Genomic DNA, 17,231 nt, shown 5'->3' with positions numbered 1-17,231 from the left:
AAAAGATAAATACTTTGCTCTTTTATATATAGTAATTGATAATTGATAAAGTCATGGGTTGCATTTTGCTTTAGAGGCTGTCCTTGCTCAACATAGTGCACTAAAAATTGAAAGAAATTCTTAACAACAAAATATTCACCCACTCATATCAACATGAAAAATATTTATTTTACCTTACTTTGTGAAACTTTGGTTTCACAATCATAAAACCCATTACTTCATATGCATGCCCTTCTAATTTTGTACTAGAAATTTCTTAGAATTTTGAGAGATATAAAGACTATATATACCTTTCAAAAATAATAATAATAATAATGATTTTGAAATTATAATGCACTTTCATCCATTTATGGGTATACATTAAAAGTGGTCAATTAAGAAGAATATTAATGACATTTTGTCAACTTTTGTAACTTTAAGTAGTTTATTGGTAACTTACACCTATTGCAATGATATGGACTCACACTTTATATTTTAATAGGTTAATTAAGTTTATGCCTATATAGTCTATGCTAGTTCCTTAGAAGTTGTTTGACAATTATTTTTTAAAATAAATTTTTATTTTTATTTTTAAAAAAGTTAAATAATCACAAAACAAAAGATAGTTTCTCTTTTTTTAAATTAGAAAATATAGTGTTTTCAAAATATATATATTTTTTATTTTTAATTATTTTTACTTGTTTTAAAAAATAATTATATAAATATAGATAATAATTAAAAATAAAATATTATAAATAAAAGTTATTTTTAAAGTATAGAAAAAAGGTTAGAACATTTTAAGTTTTAAAATAGATTTTCATTTTATAAAAACATCTTAAAACAATTTTCAAACTCTTTTAAAAGCAACCATATTTTGTATTTGATTTATTTTCTTAGCTTTTAAAGTGTTTTGGAGCAATTTTTAGTGTAAAGGATTTAGGAACGATAAGTAGGAGGCAGGGTTGAAAAAGACGAAGAACTTGAAAAGTGAGGATTCAGTGCTGTGTACAGAGTCATGCGTACGCACACTGGGACTCGGCGCACAATAAGCACAAGGCTAGGGCCCAAGCTCTGGCAACAGTTCTCCAGGCACATTGTCTGCGCACAAGCTCAAGCCCAAACCTCTACACAACCTGGAAGAGCTCCATTGCCAGTCGCAAGTCTGCCTACACAGACCCCGACTTTTTCAAAGTGTAGACTTCTAGGGCGTGGAATTTTAGGCACGACGGTCAGTCCCGCAAGCTAACACTTGGCAAGCGACACTTCTTCTATAGTCCCAAATCAGTTGCCCCGGCTCCAGAGAGAGGCCACTAAGTGTCCATTCTCCGAGAAGTTGGTTAGATCTGATTTTGGAAGCAAGAAAGAAAAAAGGTAATCTCCTCGAGACCACGGGAGAGAAAGATGAGAAGCGGTAAGTTTTATAGTACTTTTAGGAGCAATTTAGGGAGGCTATCTCAGCATAGAAGTAGGTAGCTTTAGATTGTGGCTATCTAAGGCTAGATTTTGTTCTCAAACATTTTAAATTCCCCGTCGTAAAATTTTGATCTTCAAAATGCCTGATCTTCACTATTTTATTGTTACCGGTCCATTTCAAGAATGATCAGTAGTTGATTTTCCAAGGTACCGAGAGGGGGGTGAAGCTGAGGTAATTCATACCTCATTTCAGTTCTCCAATTGCCTAAAGGAGGCATGTATCTGTTGCAGTGGTTATAAGGGCTAAAAGTTAGGCAACCTTAGGAGTAGATCTGAACCATATCAACATGGATTCACTTGAGCTAAGCATTATCCTTTGAATGTGGATTCCTGGTCTGAACCTAAAGCCAAATGCATTGATTCAGTACCATTTATTCCCCCCTCAACCTTGGGTCAAAAGCATCTTGTTGATTGGCACTCACAACTAGTGTCTTGCTATGGATAAAAATAGGTTTTTATAAAGCTTTTATGTGCAAATCATTGACTTTAAATTTAAATATATGTTAAGCCCTGTGTATAGACTAATCCTTGAATCTGGTGAGGAATGTAACAAAAAAAGGATAGAATGTGCATAAATGTGAGTATCAAAGCAAATATGAAGATATAAAGATGATGGAAGAAACGTGAAGAAGCTGGAAATCCATGAGAAAGGGTTTCAATAGAAATCCGAGACAAGGTGGTCATTTTGATACCCAAAATGACAAAGGGTTCAACATCTGATTTTTGGCAGAAAGAATAGACCTTCATCTATTTCCAATCCAATACCAAATGGCCAATCCGATACAAGAAGATACCAATCTAATGCCACCTTAAAAATTAGATACAAGAAAAAATCCTTCTGTTTTATGCTTTTGAGAATTGATATTCAGAGATATATGATATAAGAGGGAACACCTCCATAGTTCCAAATTTAATAAAATTTTATTTTTTCATTTATTTTCTATTCTTCTCATTCATTCATGGTTGTAAAGAAACATCTTTTCTCCATGTGCAGCCAAGGGTTTTTGAATCAGAGAGTGAATGCCTCTTAGGGGAATATCCTTAGCCAAGGAGCGCATCTTTAGGTAAGTAATGTTGTTTTCTTATTCAAGATGGCAGCAACTCCAATAGCAACCATAAGGCACATTCCAAAGAAAAGAATAACTTCTTTTCTTGTTTTAAAAAATTCCAAAGGTGGTTGGAAAATCAATTAGGTCTTCCAATGTGATGGAAGTGGTCATTTTCAATCTATTGAATTTTTGTATCACTTGGATTCATGTGGTATAATTAAACAAATATCTTGTTGTGGAAACCCTTAGCAAAATGGGGTTGCAGAAAGAAAGTATAATATGGTGTGGGGACAAGCCTAATTATGATGTTCATGCTAACTTACTTGCTAAACTATGGGTATAATGATTTAATTATCTCATGAATAGGCTGCCATATTCCATAATCAAACTACAAATTGCAGTGGCTTAAATACCATTGGCTATAAGTGTTTTCCATATATAAGAAACCATAGTACTAGTAAATTTCTAAGAAAGAGCTATCCATGTGGGTTTCTTGGCTAAAGTCTAGTTCACAAAGGATTTAGATGCTTACATCCTCAAACTAGTAGGGTGTGCATATCTAGACATGTTATTTTTGAGAAAAAGAATTCCCATTTGTTAATAAATCTTGTTTGGATTTTGTTATACAAGAAGGGCAGCTAGCTATTAACAACATTCCTTAGTTATGATGAGTGGTTCAGTGTGAAGCAGTGTAAGGAGAGTAACATAATCAACATTATAAATGCCATTCCCAAATTCTCCATCCATTAGATACACTTGTTGTACTAGAAATGATGAAGTTTAAATTGATCAAACTGATCAAGTTCAAATTGATCCAATGGACTCATGTCTAGAAAATAAATAAATAGAAATAAACTAGGTTACTAATACCAATGATATAGATTTGTAATAATTTATTTATTGATCTGTGAGTCTCTCCTCATGAACATATATAACACATTGAATGATTCCTAAAGAGTAACACTGCTGGAACTTGAGCTTTGCAACATGGAGGGCATGATGCTTGAACATTTAGCCTACTGACACAAGCACACACCCTATGCTCACCAAGCACAAACTTAGGCACGTAAAAATCTTAGTCTTGCTCTCTAAAGTACCTATGCTCCCTCATCTACTAAATAAAAAACTCTTCAAACACCTTGAAAATTCCATAACAGGTCACTACCCTAAAAGAAGAGTTGAAGGCCCTACAACAAAATGATACATAGGTGCTTGTCCGTAGGCCACAAATAAGAATATAGTTAGACAAAAAAATGGTGTACAAAATCAAGTACAAAGAGGATGGGAGCATTGACAGATTCAAGGTTTGCTTAATGCTAAAGGCTTCACACAAGTTCCGGGTGTTTGAAGAAACATTTAGCATTATTATAAAACTTACCACCATTAGATTACTTATCTCTATAGCAATCGGTTCCAAGTGGATAATGAAGTAACTTCATGTCAAGAATGTATTTCTATATAAAAATCTTAAAGAAACAATATATATGGAGCAACAACTTGGATTTGAGGATTCTAAATTTCCCACACATGTTTGTCTATTGAAACCATCTCTTTATGGTCTCAAACAAGTTATGTGGGCATAGTTTGAATGTCTTAACTCAAGCTCTACTCCAATTTCGTTTTTATCGTAATAAGGATGATATTTTTCTATTTATTTATAATAATGCTACTAACATTCTTCTAATTTTAGCCTATGTTGATGATCTCATAATAACAGGAAATAATGATAATCTTCTTCAAAATGTCATTCAACAACTCAACTCCACATTTGCCCTAACAGACCTTGGGAACTATAATACTTTCTTGGTGAAGTTTGTTCATTCTAAGAAGGTATCTTCCTTTCACAAATGAAGTACATCGATGATTTGCTTATCAAAGCTTATATGCACGAATGATCACCCATTGCCGCTCCTATGTCACTCAAAGATTCAATTGCCAAATGATAATGATCTTAAGGATGCCATTGAATAACGAGGTCTAGTTGGAAGTTTACAATATCTTACTTTCACTAGATCTTATATAACATAGGTTGTACACCACGTTTGTCAACACTTTCAAAGCCTGCCAAGTCCAATTCAAGATTTGTAAAATGAATCTCTTGTTATTTAAAGGGAATATTAGACTTTGGTATTAAACTTTTAGCTCAAAGTCCTACAAACCTTTATGGCTTTGCTTTTTGATTGACCAATCTTTCATAATTGCTCAATCCTGGCAAACCGAAACATTCCTTCCCATATAGCCTTCCTCAAAAAGCCAATTGAAGTTGAGTACCTCCAATATCTATTTTTTTATGCACTTGTATATATTATCATGACCGGAACAAATCAAATATAATCCTTCTTAGTCTTTTCTCTTACTCTTAATTGTTCTAATATTTTTCTACAAATTTGTTCAGTCTATTACTTTGAAATAGCATGGGAGCAAGGCAAGGTAGCTAGTTTCAGTTGATCATTTGAACCTCTCTACTCCCTTGTCATGAATGATAATGGAAATTTGTTCATTTCATGCATCAAATTGTATACAGTATATGCCGATTGTGATGGTGAATGCATGAGAGGGAGGGGCGCCTCTAGTCTTTTACACACCCTGACACTTCCATATTCACTTAAGGTCAAACTCCAAATTTTAATTAATTTGTAACTACAATTCTACAAGATTGATATATAGGGACTCGATCTGCTTAAATATTATTTTGAGGCACGTATTAAGCTGGCTATGATTGCTTCCTGCTGAAAGTGCTTGTGCATTTTTGGCTTTTAGCAAGGAGAAGTCTGGTTTTAATAATTAGGCAAGATGAAATCATTTTTGGGCACTGCAAAACCCCAAGAAAGCGTGGAGAGGATTAATTCTAGATGATTACGTTGAACCCGAGCCTGATATGCTGGTTGCAGTCTTCAAGAATTTTGGCTCTGGTGCATGCATGGGGACATCGAAATTGCAGAAAAGCATGTTTTTAAAGCTCGAGGCTCCAAGATCTCTGACATTGAACGGATGATGTGTTGACATTAATGAGCACTCTGTTTGAAAACCTTCTTGCAATGACTAAGATATGGATGAAAAGTAGAAAGAATGAAGTCGATGGAACAGAGTTAATAAAAAGTTGGCAGAACGCTTATGCACATTGATTAACCAATTAAGACATTAAACAGCTGTTTATTAATTATGAAGGTACTGCACGCGTCTATTTATATTGAATGGTCTCCATTTAGCGCATACTTGGCACTTGACCCACTGTTTGGTATCAAGCAACCTTCTGACCCCTCTTTCTATATATACAAATCAAAATTCGGGAACATGCACAAACCCAACCCATTGATTTAAGTAGACCAAATATGGTAGGAAGGCTTATAACCTTTCTAACTCTTCAAAATTTTTATTAAAATAATAGTTTTCAAGTGTTAAGAAAGGGCTAAAAACGTTTACTAAAATCACTATAAAACAAACAAGCTCTTAATTCGGTTAAAAAATCTTGCTGTCAATGAAAAACCAACTTCAATCTACTGAACGGCGTAGCCTTCAACCTTCTTAGCATGCAGTACTATATCCTTGACGGGTGAATGAGCTATGCTAAAAAATCCATAGTTTGGGAAACAATGTAGAAGATTCATGGGTGTGGGTGGATCTTGTCCAAATTGAAACTAGCCCGACTTTAACTAATCACCATCGGTGAGACTCTTAATTCATAAAGTTAAGTAGGGTAAGCAAGTTTCCAGGTATTCGGGAAATGGAAAAGGTCATATATAAACACCAAATGGGTGCTTCATTTGTAAAATATTATAAAAACGAACATCCATGATACATGTGTGGTTGTGCCAAACATCACAAAGGTGCGGAAAAAAACATAGAACAAACCTACCAATTAATCAGTTGTCTCCTGAAAATGATACTTCTGGCTGTATGCGTCTCAGATCTAGTACTGTTCAATTAGCATCAAACTCCACCACAACCAGAAAAGGATAAAGAAATGAAAATATTGGTCTTTTATATACTTTTTATCTATTCAGATAGCATTTGTGCGAGTGAAACAGACTGTTGTGCACAATGTTCCATCTATTCTGTTCAGCTTTTGAGAAACAATTATTGCTTGACAGTAAACCTGATAGCGAATTGACTTTCAAAAGCCGGTTATGAGAGCTTAATAATCTCATGAGCTACTCAATGATAAGAGAAGACACCTGATTCTTTTTTAAGGTTCTCCACTCATCTCCAGCATCACTTAATGGGTATTCTAGATTATTATAAAACATTCATACATCTATAGACAAATCTAACTGATCACCAACGATGTGATTTCATACATGCTATCAAGTATTGAAAACTGACATTAAGTGGTAATTACCAATATAGAAAAGCATGGAAGGAAGAACTTCCCCAGAAAATTCAATGTAGTTAAATTGTCCGCTGGCCAGTACCTAATTAAAGTTTAACAATATATGCAGCTGCAGTATTTGGTCTGGGATTTCGCTATACAAGGAAATGAAAAGGCCCTGAGCAATATATTAATGGGCTCAACCATGACCTTTTATAACTGTTCCCTTCAACTGGAATCATGTCCTAGAAAGTATAGTTGGTTCCTCGGAGTTATGCCCTTCCCGGAGGTAAGGTACAGATGGAGAGATTGAGGAAAGAACGACGGCATGTATAAATGGAAAGAAAATAAAAAGGCATGTATAAATGGAAAAGGAAATTGTAGGGTGGGATCCGGAAAGAGGGGAATTGGGTCTAGGACCATTGCATTTTCACATGAAATGCGGATGTGAGGTATATGAAGAATTTTATGGGTTTGAAGATGGTCTCGTGAACATGATGGCAGTGGAAAAGGTACGAATGAGTGCTGACTCTTTTTTGACAAAGCGGATGGAGAGAGAGAGTATTACTTGTGGTTATATGGGAATCACACATAAGCATAAGCAGGCGGGTGGGTGGGTGTAACTGGAGGAACTAAGGATGCAAAAATACACATAGGAGACATGGGGGTTTTTCTCTTTTGAGTAGAAAGTGACAGTGGTCGTCCAGTCAAAGAGCCATTGCCTTCCATGGCGGAAAAGGGGGGTTTGATATGCACATGCCTTCTTCCATTGAAATAATTGTCCTTGTCTAGGTTTGCATAGATGTGCCCATATCTATCCTCCTCAACACCTCATAGCTCCCTTATACTTACTGCAGGCATTTTCAAATGGACTCTCTCTCTCTCTCTCTCAAGGACGGGTTACTATCAAGCTCTCACCTGCTCCCACGTGAAGTGTCACTATTATACTATTTGCGTTTCGTATCAACTCACTCTCACTGTTCCACTGCATCTCTCTCTCTCTCTCTAGTCTCTCTGTCATGGGCCAAATTGCACCACGGTTCACTTTTCCTCCAAAAGATGAAGATAAAAGAAAAGCTCTTGTCCGTAATAAATACCAGTTTCTGTGTTATATTCCTCCTATTCCTCCACCAGCTTTAACACGCCCCACACCATCACCACCACCACAACGACCACCTCCTTCTCAGGCGCCGCCCAGGCTATCTATCAGTAAGTACTACTCAACTTGTATTATTTCACAGCATAAAAGCGAATACCCCTCTCTTTTTCCCTTCATATTTCCATTTCCTCCTGAGCCACTTGTTCTGATCACTTGCAGAGTTAAAAGGACTCCCACTTGTCTTCATCACCCGCTGCGGATGTTTCCTTCCAGCAACCGTTCTAACCCTTTCCGCTACATCGATGATGAAAACCCTAACTCAGGAGAGGACCAACCACCCTCATCCTTCCTACACTTCCCTGCCGCGTTTCTTGATGACTATGAACTCATTCCAACTCACTTATTACCACAACGACAACTCATGTTAGTAGACAGATCAGGTGCCCAAGGTGATCAGAGTGAGATTAACGCGGCAGCTTCAAACAAGACAACAAGTGTGGACAAGGAGACAAGTAGCGATGTTGTAGCTGATCAGCAGCAGGAGCCTTTGGAAGTCCCGCCGATGAAGAAGAGCGATAGTGCGAAGAAGTCTGTCCCCAGAAAGAGAACTGGGAAGAAGGACCGGCACAGCAAGATCTATACAGCACAAGGTCCAAGAGACCGGAGAATGAGATTGTCCCTCCAAATTGCCCGTAAGTTCTTTGATCTCCAGGACATATTGGGCTTTGATAAGGCAAGCAAAACCATAGAATGGCTCTTCACCAAGTCCAAAGCAGCAATCAAGGAACTCACCGGAAATCTTCCACAAATAAAGCACATTGGTGGTGGTGGCACTAGTGGTGGAACGAGTGCATCCTCTATTTCCGAAAGCAAAGGAACATCGAGATTGAAGGAGATCGCCCACAATGGAGAGCCCAAGGGCATTGTGACAAATGGTGAATCTTCAGTACTGACAACTCCTAAAGAGAAAAAGAACAGAAAACCTCGTAGTAAATCAGCACTTAATCCTCTTGCAAAGGAATCTCGCGAGAAAGCAAGGGCAAGGGCAAGGGAAAGAACAAGAGAAAAAATGATTATGAGAAGTCTTGAAAAGTCGAAACAATGTTCTGAAGCAAACCCTAATAATTTGGAACAGTTAGTCCCTTCCAGTCCACTCGAAACTGGTGAAGCATCGGGTTCTCGCAGCCAAGAAATGAGTGCTTCCCTCGAAGTGGTGGCTGAAGTAGAAGAACCCAGCACCCACTCGCTGGAACATCAAATGGCTACTGTGGGCATCATTGAGAAATTTTTGGGCATTCCAAGCTCTTCAACATCATCTTCCATTTTCAATTATTCCCCCAACATTGCAGTATCAAGTGGGGTAAACTCCAACAATTTTCCATGTTTTCCTGGAAATTGGGACATAGACGATAGTAGAATTCATTCCGGTTACTCTGCAATGACAAACATGGGTCCATCCACAGGTAACTTTCAGGATCAAAACCCTACTTCAGTTTTCATGACCACCACAAATGTCCGACAACAAAACCCTACTTCTCTATTCATGACCACTTCAAATCGTCGACTGGAGTCTCAGTTTCAAGACCAAAACTCCCGTAATCCTCTGGATGGCAACAAAAATCACAGGCTATGTTAATATGGATTACATTGAGCTTTTTGAAGTTTGTGAACAACAGAAAACTGTTTAGCTATCCCAGACTTGTGTTCTGATGGATTTCTGTTGCGTTTCTTGTCTGAAATTTTAAACAATTAGATGTTATTTTGTGTTAATGTCATCCTTGCTTGTTCCATGTCTTAAATATTATCCTTTTGTTTTTGGTCGTACCAATTACGATCTCATTTTTACTATTATATTAATTATCATCTGTGCTTTCTTTCAGTTCCATATCTTTCACTCACTCTCACAACAGATATAGTAACACAAGTAGCTAGCGATGAGCAAACTTTAAATTTGAGCAGGAATACCAAATATGTGCTCCACAAATGAAAATTGCATAAGCTAGCTACTTGAAAATACTAATCTGTTTTGTACACCATTTTTCTTTTAATATTTCCTCTCGATTATATCTGTTCACAGTAGAAGTTTGAAATCGCTGCAAAAGGATGTTGTAGGCATTCACATGAACGATAAGAGTGTCAGAGAAAATCCGGTATATCAGACGTCTGAGTGTCTATGCACACAAAGTAGGTAGATTTCTTTCATGTGCCATTAGATTTCTCTTGCATCCTAGGAAAGGAGAAAATCCGGCATATCAGACGTCTGAGTGTCTATGCACACAAAGTAGGTAGATTTCTTTCATGTGCAAGTTTTCTCTTGCATCCCAGGAAAGGAGAAAATCCGGTATATCAGACGTCTGAGTGTCTATGCACACAAAGTAGGTAGATTTCTTTCATGTGCCATTAGTTTTCTCTTGCATCCTAGGAAAGGCATGAAGCTCAAGAATTGGGAAAACCAAGCAAGAAGACCATCCAGACATACACCAACACCCATACGATGGTTGTAGTTGGTTTAACTGGCGATTGATGCCCTTCTTTGGGACTGGAATATACGTCTTAAGCAGTTCATAGAGACAACAAAGACACTATGGCAGGCCATAACATACATCAAACGTCATTTTTTTTTTCTTTCTTACCTTTTCCCTTCTTTTTGTTGTCTAACTCCAGATAAGCGCAACAAGAAGTACCTACTCAAAGATTCCTGGAGGTTTCACAGCCTCGCAGGCTAGATGAGCATCAGAAGCACTCGATCCCATCATCTGTGATGTAGGTGCGCAACAAGGATGTCAGTGGCGAGATGTGCTTCCAGGTAGTAAGTTCTTTATTTGTTCTTTATTGTTTTTTTTTTTTTTTTTTGTACTAATTCTAGTTGAAATATTTTCGTAAATAAAGTTAAGATAGTTGTAGAAACTGAGTTTCTTATACATAGACAAAGAGGGGATCAACCAATGGTTATCTTATGAACATTTACTTTCTTTTGTGTCAAATAATAAAAGCTCCAAGCACACAAACTCCCATGAAACTTCCCTGGTTCCTTTATTTAATAAACTGTTATACAACTGACGACCAGTCGACCATGGTGATTGTGGGTTATAAAGCAATATTCCTTACCTATCATATCCTTTTCACAGAGGAACCCAAAGGAGAGAAGATTCCTAATTAAGGCAAAAACATGTACACAAAAGGAAACCACGCTAATCAAGCATGAAAAACAAAGAGAGAAATTAGCAGGTTTCAGGTAAGAGGTTCTGACTATGTTGATTATCTTAAGGTTATAATTGATTTATTCTTTAGCAGTTTGTAGTCGCTGGCACTAAGCATTGTGATGATGTTCTTTAGATAAACAATTTACCTGCTAGAGCAAAAAGATACTTCAAAAAATTTCAAAATTATTTGAGGACACTATCCAAATGTTCTAGCAAAAGTATAACCTCTTCTAGGAAATTAAGTTTTGGAAGAAATTGCTATGAATATTACTGATTAAGAAACTCCCATGGGTTCTGTAAAAAGCCCTTTATGTGCAATCAGTGTGATTGGAGGGCTCTGCATGGATTTTAAATCTGCAAAAACGTTCAATGTTATGCAAGTTATAATATCTACCCTCTTGCTGTTCCAACATAATGATCCAGGATTAATTGATCGATTAGTCATACAAATTTGATAAGGATTGTTGTGAGAATCGTTTTGATTAGTCTCTCTCTCTCTCCCCCATTTCACACTTTCATAAAAACCTTTGCCCCCATTCCATCTAAGAAATTATCAATAAAGTAAGCTTGTCTCAAGTGAAGAGTACCTAAGACCAACCATATGATTGTTCACCAAGAAAAATAGGATAAAGATGATTTGGCATCAGTCAATTTGAGCTCTACTATGAAGTAGATTGTTATGAACCCTTTCTCTAAAAGTTCAAATCCTATTATGCATTGTTTTTGTTATTATTTGTAATGACTAATCTGGTTTTTTATCACTAATTTAGCTGTTGTATCCACAAACTAGCACTAAATAGTTGAAGCATAAACTTGCTCAATCATATAGGGTAAAAGCATATATACTGAAGCTGATATTTTGATCCCAGTGACAGATAACTTGAAGCGTGTACATCCCCATTAACCTAGCGTATGTTAATGACAGACAATCATTGTGTCTATTGTAAAGTAGAAGCAGCAAAGAACTTTAAAGAAGTATCTAAAAGATCATTAGAGAAGCTAGTTATTTAAAGACAAGTTCTTTTTCCAAGTTGAAACCTGAAGATAAACCACTAGGTTTATCAAAAGGAAGACAAGATTAAATTTTTCCACAAGTTTCTGCAATTTTTTTCCCTTTGATATAGCTATTTCCTTTATATATCGGTCGACTAGTTCAGTGCCAAGTGTTGTGATGCTTCTTCTTCTTCTTCTTCTTCTTCTTCTTCTTCTTTTCCATTTAAACGACTTCGGTGGAAAGCCTTCCTCGGAAAACTTAAAACCACTATACATGCGAAGCACCAATTTTCTTTTATGACCTAATATCTTCTCTCTCTGTCATGTCATGCTCATGGTAACCTAACAAAACCAGCTCCACTCATGTCAGAGTCAGTCAAAATTCCTTTCGCTAAAGTGCAGCAGACAAAAATATCAAAAGTTCCAATACTAAATAGTGTCCCTCATGCCCAGGAGAATGATGATATGAAACTCCTAGACCACTCCTTGTTCTTCCCATCTTGTCAATCATACTTTCTCCACAATACCCTAAAATTTGTCTTGCCTAGGCCATGTCTATGAACATGTTCCTAATTTCTAATATTGATATACAAACCTTCAAACCTTTACGGTATTATCTTCAGTAAATTGGAGGCCAATCATACTGTATCTCACCTACTTATAGTAAATGGAAAATGCAAAGTTAGCGTATAACTGCTTGCTTATATTAATTTCAGTAGGGTTCAGGTCACTTAGTACAATCAAACCACAAATACTATGCTTGTGAAGATGATGATAAAATTAATTAAACCTAGTGCTTGACCTAGAGATCACAAATCTCATTGAACAAATTAAAAAGTGGTCGAGTGTGGGCTTCTATACAAGGGAGCAGACAGAAACTCAAGGACTGCACTCTACTAGTTAACCATATATCTTTATTTTTTGATAGGTTACTAGTTATCGATATATTTTACATCATGCATAATAATATCAAGCACATTGATAACGAATGGACTAAGGAATTCAATGCAGACTTAACAAAACTAATGGATTCTTGGATTTCCAGTTTGATTAGTGGGAAGACTTTTAGCCTTTTGCTGTAAGACTCTTTGGAGATACTTGAATATATCTGAAACATAGATGTGATAAAATAATGTCATTCTCCTGCTCTGCCCCTAGCTTCATTGTCATTGTCTCCATCTTAATTTTTCTCTAATACTCACATTTCAACATGGAACTAAAATATCAAATGTACATAAGATTTGAGCTCAGGTTATATATATATACCAACTTTTTTCAGGAGTGAACTCCTTGAAGAAATTAAGTTTAAGTTTGATTACCATATATCAATTGGGTGTTCACTAGATAAAATTAATCTGTCTTGCTAGTAATATGTTTGCCAATAGTTTTTTTGGAAAAGGTTTGTTTATGGAAGAAAAGAATATAATCAGATTTAGACACTTGATTGCCTAAATACCGTGATTTGCCTAAGGCTAAGTTTGATTAACAGGATAGAATATGATATGCATGTCTCATAATATTCTTCGACATCACATCCTGAAAATAATATCTTATGATAATATGTCTAATGAGGTATGCAATATTATATTCATGTTTGATTTGTAGAAAATATCTATTAGGAAATATTATTCGATGTCCATGTTTAATCTATTGAAAAATAAAAATTGGAATGGAAAACATATTGTATTTCACTATTTGATCATTTTTAAAATAAAAATAAATTGTATTCCTATGTTTGTTATTAAAAAAAAATGAAATCTCTCTCATATTTAATATTATTTGAAAATCAATCAACAATTTATAATTTAATAAATAATTTTTTATTTCTTTGTTAATAATCATTTATGATTAAAACATTTAAAATTTACAAATAAAAATATTACATAATGTTGTTAAATATAAGAAGTATTTTCTATATATTAAATAATATTGTGTTGTTATTATTTTAGATTTTACCATTCACATTGCTTTAATTCTTTTTAGCCAAAACTGAATATTTTTAACTTTTTTTTTTGTTACAAAATAGCAGTAAAAAATTAAAAAAAGAAGAAGAAGAAGAAGAAGAAGAAAATGAACCAAAGGAATAAATTTATTATCAATAGGACAAAGTATTATTATATGGGGATATAAAAAAGAGGTGGGTTAAGTTATCTCATTATTTTTTGTATCCCATACTTAACTAATATTATTTTTTTATCCTAAATTTGACTGATAGGATATGACATGTTATCCCATCTCTTAGTCTATCTCATACTATACCAAATAAAGTAGGGTTTGATTGCATAACCAATATACATCCCAGACCTAGTGAAGAAAAGAGATGAACTAAGAAATGAAGTTTAAATCTTTTTTCAGTGAATGAGACAACTAACAAGAAAATGGCTGAGAGTTAAATAAACTCAAATGATTAATATAGCATCCTTATTAATAGAGGATGGCAGGAATGGAACTGAAAAATCTTCAGTCATGCTTCTAAAAAGATGCCAATTCTGGCATCCATGGGTTATTTTTCATGCTGGACATACCTGGCCTTCAGTCAATAATTCTATCTAGAGATTTAACAGTGAGATACTCTAAATTGTTGAGAATTGGCAGATAATTTAGTAACTCTAAACAGATTCAAGATTTGTGACACAAAGAAGACACCATGATGGAAGGGTAGAACATTTACTTGTATACTAGTATTCCCTTTCCAGGTAAATATTGTTACATATTTTTCCAAATAAATAAAGCCAACTCTCACAAAAATGTACACATGTTGCATTAACCTGAAGATCACAGCCACACGTATATATGCATACACAGATTGATGTATTAGGGTTGTAGAACAAAATGGAGAAACCCTTACTGCAAATATGGTGAGAAAAGCACGAACCCACACATCCAATTTCAATATCAGTGGAGAAAGGAATTCCACAGAAAATTTGAATAGAAACTGCTGCTAGCTGCTACACTTTGCTCTTCTTATTCTGCTAACACCACCCAAACCTTTGTTTCATGGATTTTGTTATGTTTCAAGATGTTACGATAATAAATATTACCTGCATAATATTTTTTCTCTTTATCACAGAAGGTCATGTAAAGCTTTCATTTACAGGAAAACGTACGTAACATGATATGAAAACCTTGATTTATAGGAGATGACCTACTCAAGCTTGTGGGAGACGAGAAAAAAAAAAAAAAAGAGGCCATGAAGGGGTGTTAGAACTAGACTCCTAAAACTTCACACAAAGTGATGACCCAAACTATGACAAGTCCAGCCCAAACAAAATTGGGCCACAAAGCAAATTTGAGCCCTACTTACTGACCATCAAATGGGTCCTATGAAAGGCTCATTTCTACTTGGACTGGATCCTCTGTAGTGGCCTTGTGGATTGACATGGCCCATCAGATAATGGTAGAAGAAAGTACATGCTTTGAAGTTCCAACTTCTCTGTCCTCCAATCTCATCTTTCTTCCTCTTCCTTTCACTCGTCAAAAACTCCATACCATCCATTTGGTACACCTAGTCTGAGCGCTTGATATATATAATTCAGTTTTGACCCTGAACAAAGCTAGAAAAAAATCATTCTTTGACACATGACACTGGATGAAAAATAAAAAAAGAAAAGAGAAAGCAGCCAAGGAAGACAAAAGTCTGGTTCATATATAGCTAGTTTCACAGAAATCTTTCATTATAGGAGTGTAGTATGATCATATTAAACCCATAATAGAATCCACATTAAACCCATTCCCAACTTCTCTTCAACATGATCCAGATGTGAGCTTGAAGAGTAAAGGGAGTGGAAAACAAACATGGTCCTGGTGGATTGGGACCCGACTAAATTCTGCTGCTTCAACACTTACATGTTAATCACTAGTTTTGTGTTTTAATTTTCCTATGGAAGCTCATGATTGAGAAGCATCGCAATCAAAATATGCCCAACACGGGGAAAACAAGGACAAAAGCATAAATTAGAAAAATGCAGTACGTACCCATACCATACACCATATCTCCTGAAAGCTTTTCCATCATATCAATCACTGAGCCTGCTGATTTACATTGGCATCTCAGTATAGAAAGTTTTCCCTCACATCATGTAGAACTCAAGCCCACTTTTCTGATATCCTGACGCCCAGACACACCTTGGAAATGACAAATGCCCACTGGAAAGGGAGAAATTCTTACAACTCCTATGCCCCATGGACATATACCAGAAATGCAGAACAAGAAAGCAATTAGCACTAAGCCCAAAGCCAGATACCACCCGTTCATCAATGGATTCCAATTATTCCATAGCTCAACAGTCTGTATTCAGGAGCTCCTTATCACATTGTTGAGTTCTAGCATATTGCAGGGGAAAAAAAGGAAAGGTAAAAAAAAAAAGCTAGTTACTAGTGGGTCAGTTTACTAGAGATCCATGACTTTTTCTCCTTTTTCTAACCTCTATGACATGCATGCTGCTGAATAACTGCTGTGGGTGTCATTAGAATCTGCAAAGAATAACTGCTATAATGCATGCAGAGAACTGCTTTCCCAGAAAAAAGAAATGCTGTTTTTCACATGACTTCCAAACAAAAATTATGAGTGCCATTAGTTTTTAGAATCATTTCAAGATGAATTATACTATTTTATTCATGACTTTTTTAAAAGGGTTATCATCTGATTCACTCTGAAGACTGTTATCATTTTCTTTTTCAAATATTATCACTACCAGAAGAAAACAAAGGACAATCCTCCTACATCGGTGTATGTGGTTGCAGGGTCCGTATTGCCTAAAGTTAACAAAAGGGCAACAACTTTATTGTCCCCTTACTGACTGATACCACTGGTAATCGGGAAATCCAATGTCTTTATCAACCTTTAAATTTTATATATGAAGATATATCCTTTATACGTAAGAGAAATAGAAAAAAGGAGAAAGCAACATGACGGATAAATCATAAATTATTAAATCTTGTGGTTGATTAAACAGTTGGGGTCATTACTTAAGCTTTCAATAAAATAAAATGAAAAAAAAAAAAAAAAATTGCACTGTGAATGCATGCATGAAAACATGATACTCTCTGTTAAGAATATTTGGGGAGGAGAAGAAAGGAAGCCAAGTTCAAAAATCACAGTACTTCATTCTGGGACAAATGGGGAT

General features: G+C 35.6%; 1 protein-coding gene across 1 annotated transcript; it reads left to right on the top strand.

The window, feature by feature from the left end:
• The first annotated feature begins 7,867 nt into the window (after nt 1–7,867).
• LOC100261106 (transcription factor PCF5) lies at nt 7,868–9,684 on the top strand. The gene is made up of 2 exons (XM_010649693.3): nt 7,868–8,019; nt 8,129–9,684. The coding sequence occupies exon 2, from the start codon at nt 8,169–8,171 to the stop codon at nt 9,543–9,545; it is 1,377 nt and encodes a 458-aa protein (XP_010647995.1). The 5' UTR covers nt 7,868–8,019; nt 8,129–8,168; the 3' UTR covers nt 9,546–9,684.
• Nucleotides 9,685–17,231: the final 7,547 nt, after the last annotated feature.

Source organism: Vitis vinifera, chromosome 1 (genome assembly GCF_030704535.1).
Source record: "Vitis vinifera cultivar Pinot Noir 40024 chromosome 1, ASM3070453v1".
Lineage (NCBI taxonomy): Eukaryota > Viridiplantae > Streptophyta > Magnoliopsida > Vitales > Vitaceae > Vitis > Vitis vinifera.
Note: the sequence above shows the minus strand (reverse complement) of the source record. Positions and strands in the feature narration are given on the sequence as shown.